General features: G+C 46.5%; 1 protein-coding gene across 1 annotated transcript in view; it reads right to left on the reverse strand.

The window, feature by feature from the left end:
• Positions 1 to 443: 443 nt before the first annotated feature.
• The window catches only part of LOC131702755 (proteasome subunit alpha type-6-like), a 7,598-nt gene continuing 473 nt past the window's right edge, over positions 444 to 7,568 (reverse strand). The window contains exons 2-8 of the mRNA XM_059004805.1: positions 6,248 to 6,342; positions 5,281 to 5,362; positions 4,161 to 4,316; positions 3,212 to 3,390; positions 1,391 to 1,485; positions 1,010 to 1,100; positions 444 to 899 (exon numbers count right to left, since the gene is read on the reverse strand). Of these exons, the coding sequence (XP_058860788.1) occupies positions 1,043 to 1,100; positions 1,391 to 1,485; positions 3,212 to 3,390; positions 4,161 to 4,316; positions 5,281 to 5,362; positions 6,248 to 6,342 (665 nt within the window). The 3' untranslated portion in view covers positions 444 to 899; positions 1,010 to 1,042. The remainder of the gene's footprint in view (positions 900 to 1,009; positions 1,101 to 1,390; positions 1,486 to 3,211; positions 3,391 to 4,160; positions 4,317 to 5,280; positions 5,363 to 6,247; positions 6,343 to 7,568) is intronic.

Below are 7,568 nucleotides of genomic sequence, written 5' to 3' on the forward strand. Positions count from 1 at the left end.
CAGCTGTGACATCATCCTATAACTTGATATGCACGCACACACACACTAACTCCGAGCGCATTGATCAAGGCATTAGCCCACACGCAGGACAACGTTGCATAGAAGTTTGATCCGCTCCTGGTTTTACTGGAGCTGATCAAAGTGTTTGTGAAACGTGGAGTGGGTGTCACTGCTGTGCAATAGGAGTCTTGTTGCCATCCCTGCTGTCACCTATATCTGACCTGCCTTGTTTTGGACTGTGGTTAAACGCCCTGGCAAAATCCAGAGAGCTTAAACCATTGGCTAATGTTTCAAGGTGTCAGGTTCATTAAATAAAATGTCTTCTCTCAGAAGCTGTGCAGAACAATCAGGGTTATCCTGTATTTAAAAGAAAGCATCGCAACAAACACACACTGACACACACACTGACACACATATATTTGATCAGATGAAACTCCACACAGTGAAATTTGACAACAAACTCAATATTTTGCCACGTTTCTTTTTTGTTTTTTTTAAGGCATTTTAATTCTTAAAAAGGTTTTTTATAAAGTGAGGACGTCCCCACAGCGTTGTTTTTTCAGGAGTTACTCTCTTTGTGGGGACATTTTCTCAAATTTTGTGCGCACATTGATAGTAATACATGCCCACACACACACACACACACACAATCACACACTGACACAGACACTGACACACAGACACTGACACACACAGACACTGACACACTGACACAGACACACACACAATCACACACAGACACTGACACACACACAGACACACACACAATCACACACAGACACTGACACACACACACACACTGACAGACACTGACACACTGACACACACACACACACTGTTGATGTTAGAAATGCAAGCTTTATTTTCTTTTGTATGCAGGGATGTGTTGGGGAGCTGTCTGTGTGTGTGTGTCTGTCAGTGTGTGTGTGGCTCAGACAGTGTGTGTGTGGCTCAGACAGTGTGTGTGTGTCAGTCTGTGTGTGTCTGTCAGTCTGTGTGTGTCTCAGTGTGTGTGTGTGTGTCTGTCAGTCTGTGTGTGTGTCTAATCACGTTCTGCTATAGCCACCAGATGAGCTTCAATCTCTTCCTCGCTCAGCAACCTGTCAGAGAGTAGTAATATTATTATTATTATTATTATTATTATTAGTTGTTACTGTTACAGTGCTGGCTTGTTATTTCACTTACACAGAAACAAACTGAACTAGTAAAAATATAGGACTTGTGCAAATTATTATTATTATTATTATTATTATTATTATTATTATTATTATTATTATTATTTCAACAACAGTTCAAGCAGAGTTTGTGGGTAAAAAACAAACCTGCTTTTGAACCTAGTGTCACTGGGGATAGTGGGAGATCTGGGATAGTGGGGATTCTGGGAACTTACCTGAACTTGGGTTTGTCTGTGGTGACCACGCCCACTTCGATCTCACTGGGTTTGAAGTCCAGAGAGAGGACTGAGGAGAGACAGGTGACTGCCAGCTAGAGAGAGAGAGAGAGAGAGAGATATGAGCGTCGGAGTTCTAGAAAGGGCAGAGGGCGTGGGGCAGGCCTGCTGATAACTCTCACCATGGCACTCAGGTGTTTGCAGTGTAAGGTGTGTACAGGTTTGCAGCTCAGTCCCTGCTGAATCTCAGGTGTTTGCAGTGTAAGGTGTGTACAGGTTTGCAGCTCAGTCCCTGCTGAATCTCAGGTGTTTGCAGTGTAAGGTGTGTACAGGTTTGCTGCTCAGTCTCTGCTGAATCTCAGGTGTTTGCAGTGTAAGGTGTGTACAGGTTTGCAGCTCAGTCCCTGCTGAATCTCAGGTGTTTGCAGTGTAAGGTGTGTACAGGTTTGCAGCTCAGTCCCTGCTGAATCTCAGGTGTTTGCAGTGTAAGGTGTGTACAGGTTTGCAGCTCAGTTCCTGCTGAATCTCAGGTGTTTGCAGCTCAGTCCCTGCTGAATCTCAGGTGTTTGCAGCTCAGTCCCTGCTGAATCTCAGGTGTTTGCAGTGTAAGGTGTGTACAGGTTTGCAGCTCAGTCCCTGCTGAATCTCAGGTGTTTGCAGCTCAGTCCCTGCTGAATCTCAGGTGTTTGCAGCTCAGTCCCTGCTGAATCTCAGATGTTTGCAGCTCAGTCCCTGCTGAATCTCAGGTGTTTGCAGTGTAAGGTGTGTACAGGTTTGCAGCTCAGTCCCTGCTGAATCTCAGGTGTTTGCAGTGTAAGGTGTGTACAGGTTTGCTGCTCAGTCTCTGCTGAATCTCAGGTGTTTGCAGTGTAAGGTGTTTACAGGTTTGCAGCTCAGTCCCTGCTGAATCTCAGGTGTTTGCAGCTCAGTCTCTGCTGAATCTCAGGTGTTTGCAGTGTAAGGTGTGTACAGGTTTGCAGCTCAGTCCCTGCTGAATCTCAGGTGTTTGCAGTGTAAGGTGTTTACAGGTTTGCAGCTCAGTCCTTGCTGAATCTCAGGTGTTTGCAGCTCAGTCCCTGCTGAATCTCAGGTGTTTGCAGTGTAAGGTGTGTACAGGTTTGCTGCTCAGTCCCTGCTGAATCTCAGGTGTTTGCAGCTCAGTCCCTGCTGAATCTCAGGTGTTTGCAGTGTAAGGTGTGTACAGGTTTGCAGCTCAGTCCCTGCTGAATCTCAGGTGTTTGCAGTGTAAGGTGTGTACAGGTTTGCAGCTCAGTCCCTGCTGAATCTCAGGTGTTTGCAGCTCAGTCCCTGCTGAATCTCAGGTGTTTGCAGTGTAAGGTGTGTACAGGTTTGCAGCTCAGTCCCTGCTGAATCTCAGGTGTTTGCAGTGTAAGGTGTGTACAGGTTTGCAGCTCAGTCCCTGCTGAATCTCAGGTGTTTGCAGTGTAAGGTGTGTACAGGTTTGCAGCTCAGTCCTTGCTGAATCTCAGGTGTTTGCAGCTCAGTCCCTGCTGAATCTCAGGTGTTTGCAGCTCAGTCCCTGCTGAATCTCAGGTGTTTGCAGTGTAAGGTGTGTACAGGTTTGCTGCTCAGTCTCTGCTGAATCTCAGGTGTTTGCAGTGTAAGGTGTGTACAGGTTTGCAGCTCAGTCCCTGCTGAATCTCAGGTGTTTGCAGCTCAGTCCCTGCTGAATCTCAGGTGTTTGCAGCTCAGTCCCTGCTGAATCTCAGGTGTTTGCAGCTCAGTCCCTGCTGAATCTCAGGTGTTTGCAGCTCAGTCCTTGCTGAATCTCAGGTGTTTGTAGTGTAAGGTGCTCCTCACCTCGACAGTCTTCTGGAAGGGCAGGTCTGGTCTCTTGCGAATCTTCTTCTCCAGGAAGCTGTTCGCCTCGGTCTGTTTGACCCCGGCGCTCGTCGCCTTGTAGCCGCAGAAGTAGCCGGCCGGGTCACACTTGAACAGAACCGGTCCGAACTCGTCGTCCATGGCGATCAGAATCATACCTGAGAGAGAGAGAGAGAGAGAGAGAGAGAGAGAGAGAGAGAGAGAGAGAGAGAGAGAGAGAGGCTGAATGGTTTAGAATGTTTGCTATTATTATTATTATTATTATTATTATTATTATTATTATTATTATTATTATTATTATTAATAATAATAATAATAATAATAATAATAATAATAATAATAATTTGAGACTTCATTTTATGCAGAAAATACACAGACACTCACAGTCATGTATGGAACTATACTATGGTATATCCTGACCAATTGTTCCTTTAAAAAAATAAAATTAAAATAAATTAACTTTCTACTTTTACAAAGCGAAATGTGTGTGTCTGTGTCTTAGTGTGTGTGTGTGTGTGTGTGTGTGTGTCTGTGGCTCAGAGTGTGTGTGTGTGTGTCTGCGTCTCAGTGTGTGTGTGTATGTGCCTGCGTCTCAGTGTGTGTCTGTTTCTCAGTGTGTGTGTGTGTGTGTCTGTGGCTCAGAGTGTGTGTGTGTGTGTCTGCGTCTCAGTGTGTGTGTGTATGTGCGTGTGTCTCAGTGTGTGTGTCTGTGTCTCAGTGTGTGTGTCTGCGTCTCAGTGTGTGTGTGTATCTCAGTGTGTGTGTCTGTTTCTCAGTGTGTATGTGCCTGCGTCTCAGTGTGTGTCTGTTTCTCAGTGTGTGTGACTGTTTCTCAGTGTGTGTGTCTGAGTCTCAGTGTGTGTGTGTGTCTCAGTGTGTGTGTCTGAGTCTCAGTGTGTGTTGTACAGTATTGTGTATACAGACTCACAGCAGCCCAGCGGTCTCATCTCTGCGTTCTGGGTGTACACCTGTGACAGGTCAGCCATGCGCTTGCACAGCATCTCAGCCGGGATCTCGTAGCCGAATTTGTACTTCCACTCGGCGGCTTCACAGCGAGCCCGATGCACCTGGGAGCGGCAGTCAGCTGGACAGAGAAGAGTCAGAGATACCTGAGCTCAGCACCCAATCACAGCATGTCACTGCCTGAGCATTAGCTGCACACAGTACTGGTAAACTTGAACAGAAATACCTCTCACCCTATCAGTTTCTTCTCCTTCTTTCCTCTCCTCTCCGCTACCTCTCTTTCCCTTCTCTCTGCCGCTGGCTCTCTTTCTCTTCTCTCTGTCGCTGGCTCTCTATCCCTTCTCTCTGTCGCTGGCTCTCTATCCCTTCTCTCTGTCGCTGGCTCTCTTTCCCTTCTCAGTCACTGGCTCTCTTTCCCTTCTCTCTGTCGCTGGCTCTCTATCCCTTCTCTCTGTCGCTGGCTCTCTTTCCCTTCTCTCTGTCGCTGGCTCTCTTTCCCTTCTCTCTGTCGCTGGCTCTCTTTCCCTTCTCTGTCGCTGGCTCTCTTTCTCTTCTCTCTGTCGCTGGCTCTCTATCCCTTCTCTGTCGCGCTCTCTCTATCCCTTCTCTCTGTCGCTGGCTCTCTTTCCCTTCTCTGTCGCTGGCTCTCTATCCCTTCTCTCTGTCGCTGGCTCTCTTTCCCTTCTCTCTGTCACTGGCTCTCTTTCCCTTCTCTCTGTCGCTGGCTCTCTTTCCCTTCTCTCTGTCGCTGGCTCTCTTTCCCTTCTCTCTGTCACTGGCTCTCTTTCCCTTCTCTCTGTCGCTGGCTCTCTTTCCCTTCTCTGTCGCTGGCTCTCTTTCCCTTCTCTCTGTCGCTGGCTCTCTTTCCCTTCTCTCTGTCGCTGGCTCTCTTTCCCTTCTCTCTGTCGCTGGCTCTCTTTCCCTTCTCTGTCGCTGGCTCTCTTTCCCTTCTCTCTGTCGCTGGCTCTCTTTCCCTTCTCTCTGTCGCTGGCTCTCTTTCCCTTCTCTCTGTCGCTGGCTCTCTTTCCCTTCTCTGTCACTGGCTCTCTTTCCCTTCTCTCTGTCACTGGCTCGCCTCTGCTCACCTGTCATCCCGGTCATGGCACAGCCGATGGATCCAGTGAGCTGGAACATGTTGGTGACGGTGTTGGGGTCCAGGAGCTTGTCCTGAGAACGAGAAACACACAGGGGACGAGGCGTTTCACCGGATAGTTTGCATTTCACTTTTAAAACATCATACCCACCACTAAGCTTTGATAAAGAACGCTCTGCTCCACAAGCCAGCTGTGCTTCCAGACAGTACTGCACTTCCCAGATCACCCATAGGGGGCGCCACTGTGCCCGCCGCGGCAATGTCTATAACGTGCTTATCTATCAAAATCAATCAATCAGTCTTTATTGCTTATATAGCGCCTTTTCTGACAAACCGCCTTCAAGTGGTTTACTGACAAAAATATCAAAACTGTATAACAAAACAATGTAAAGAAATACTCGAAGGTGATAAAATGCCCCTTTATATTATTATTTATTTCTTAGCAGACGCCCTTATCCAGGGCGAATTACAATTGTTACAAGATATCACATTAATTTTACATACAATAACCCATTTATGCAGTTGGGTTTTTACTGGAGCAATCTAGGTAAAGTACCTTGCTCAAGGGTACAGCAGCAGTGTCCCCCACCTGGGATTGAACCCACGACCCTCTGGTCAAGAGTCCAGAGCCCTAACCACTACTCCACACTGCCGCCCGGTATATTGCATACCGTAAAATAATTAAAAGCCATTTTAATTCTTCCTTTAAAAAGCAGTGACAAAAATAAGTACCATAAAACATAGGTATTATGAAACCGGGGAGTGCATTTTCCCTTTGAAACACATCTGCTAAATCAGAGCGTTCTTGGTCTTGTGTAGATCGTCTTCTACACGTTTTCGTTTTATATTTAATGGTGTCTTTAATGTTATTGCTGGTTTTAATAAAGCTGCAATCTCGCTTTGGAAATTTGGTACTGACTCGTCTCCGTGTTCGTGTCCCGACTTGCGCTCGGTCTTACCGGGACTTTTTTCTGCGTCACCACGACGACCGAATCGTTCCCCCGAACCGCCACCGTGGTCAGACCGCTCTGGTTGATGGCTTTGAACGCGTACTCTGAAAACAGACAAGAGACTGACTCGAGTCTCCAACTCATCATCATCCAAGTTTGTGCACAACGTGCAGCAGATACGCTGATCCTTATAGAAGGAAAACAACGCACAGGCAAGCATTGTAAAGCACAGAGAGGTCTGGTAAAGCACAGGCAAGCATTGTAAAGCACAGAGAGGTCTGGTAAAGCACAGGCAAGCATTGTAAAGCACAGAGAGGTCTGGTAAAGCACAGGCAAGCATTGTAAAGCACAGAGAGGTCTGGTAAAGCACAGGCAAGCATTGTAAAGCACAGAGAGGTCTGGTAAAGCATAGGGAAGCATTGTAAAGCACAGAGAGGTCTGGTAAAGCATAGGGAAGCATTGTAAAGCACAGAGAGGTCTGGTAAAGCATAGGGAAGCATTGTAAAGCACAGAGAGGTATGGTAAAGCATAGGGAAGCATTGTAAAGCACAGAGAGGTCTGGTAAAGCATAGGGAAGCATTGTAAAGCACAGAGAGGTATGGTAAAGCACAGGCAAGCATTGTAAAGCACAGAGAGGTCTGGTAAAGCACAGGCAAGCATTGTAAAGCACAGAGAGGTCTGGTAAAGCATAGGGAAGCATTGTAAAGCACAGAGAGGTGTGGTAAAGCATAGGGAAGCATTGTAAAGCACAGAGAGATCTGGTAAAGCATAGGGAAGCATTGTAAAGCACAGAGAGGTCTGGTAAAGCATAGGGAAGCATTGTAAAGCACAGAGAGGTCTGGTAAAGCATAGGGAAGCATTGTAAAGCACAGAGAGGTGTGGTAAAGCATAGGGAAGCATTGTAAAGCACAGAGAGGTCTGGTAAAGCATAGGGAAGCATTGTAAAGCACAGAGAGGTCTGGTAAAGCATAGGGAAGCATTGTAAAGCACAGAGAGGTCTGGTAAAGCATAGGGAAGCATTGTAAAGCACAGAGAGGTCTGGTAAAGCATAGGGAAGCATTGTAAAGCACAGAGAGGTCTGGTAAAGCATAGGGAAGCATTGTAAAGCACAGAGATGTATGGTAAAGCATAGGGAAGCACTGTAAAACACAGAGAGTTATGGTAAAGCATAGGGAAGCATTGTAAAGCACAGAGAGGTGTGGTAAAGCATAGGGAAGCATTGTAAAGCACAGAGAGGTCTGGTAAAGCATAGGGAAGCATTGTAAAGCACAGATAAAGTATATTACAAATTAAACCAGGGTCAAAAACATTATTATTATTATTATTATTA

Source organism: Acipenser ruthenus, chromosome 30 (genome assembly GCF_902713425.1).
Source record: "Acipenser ruthenus chromosome 30, fAciRut3.2 maternal haplotype, whole genome shotgun sequence".
In the NCBI taxonomy this organism is placed as follows: Eukaryota; Metazoa; Chordata; class Actinopteri; order Acipenseriformes; family Acipenseridae; genus Acipenser; species Acipenser ruthenus.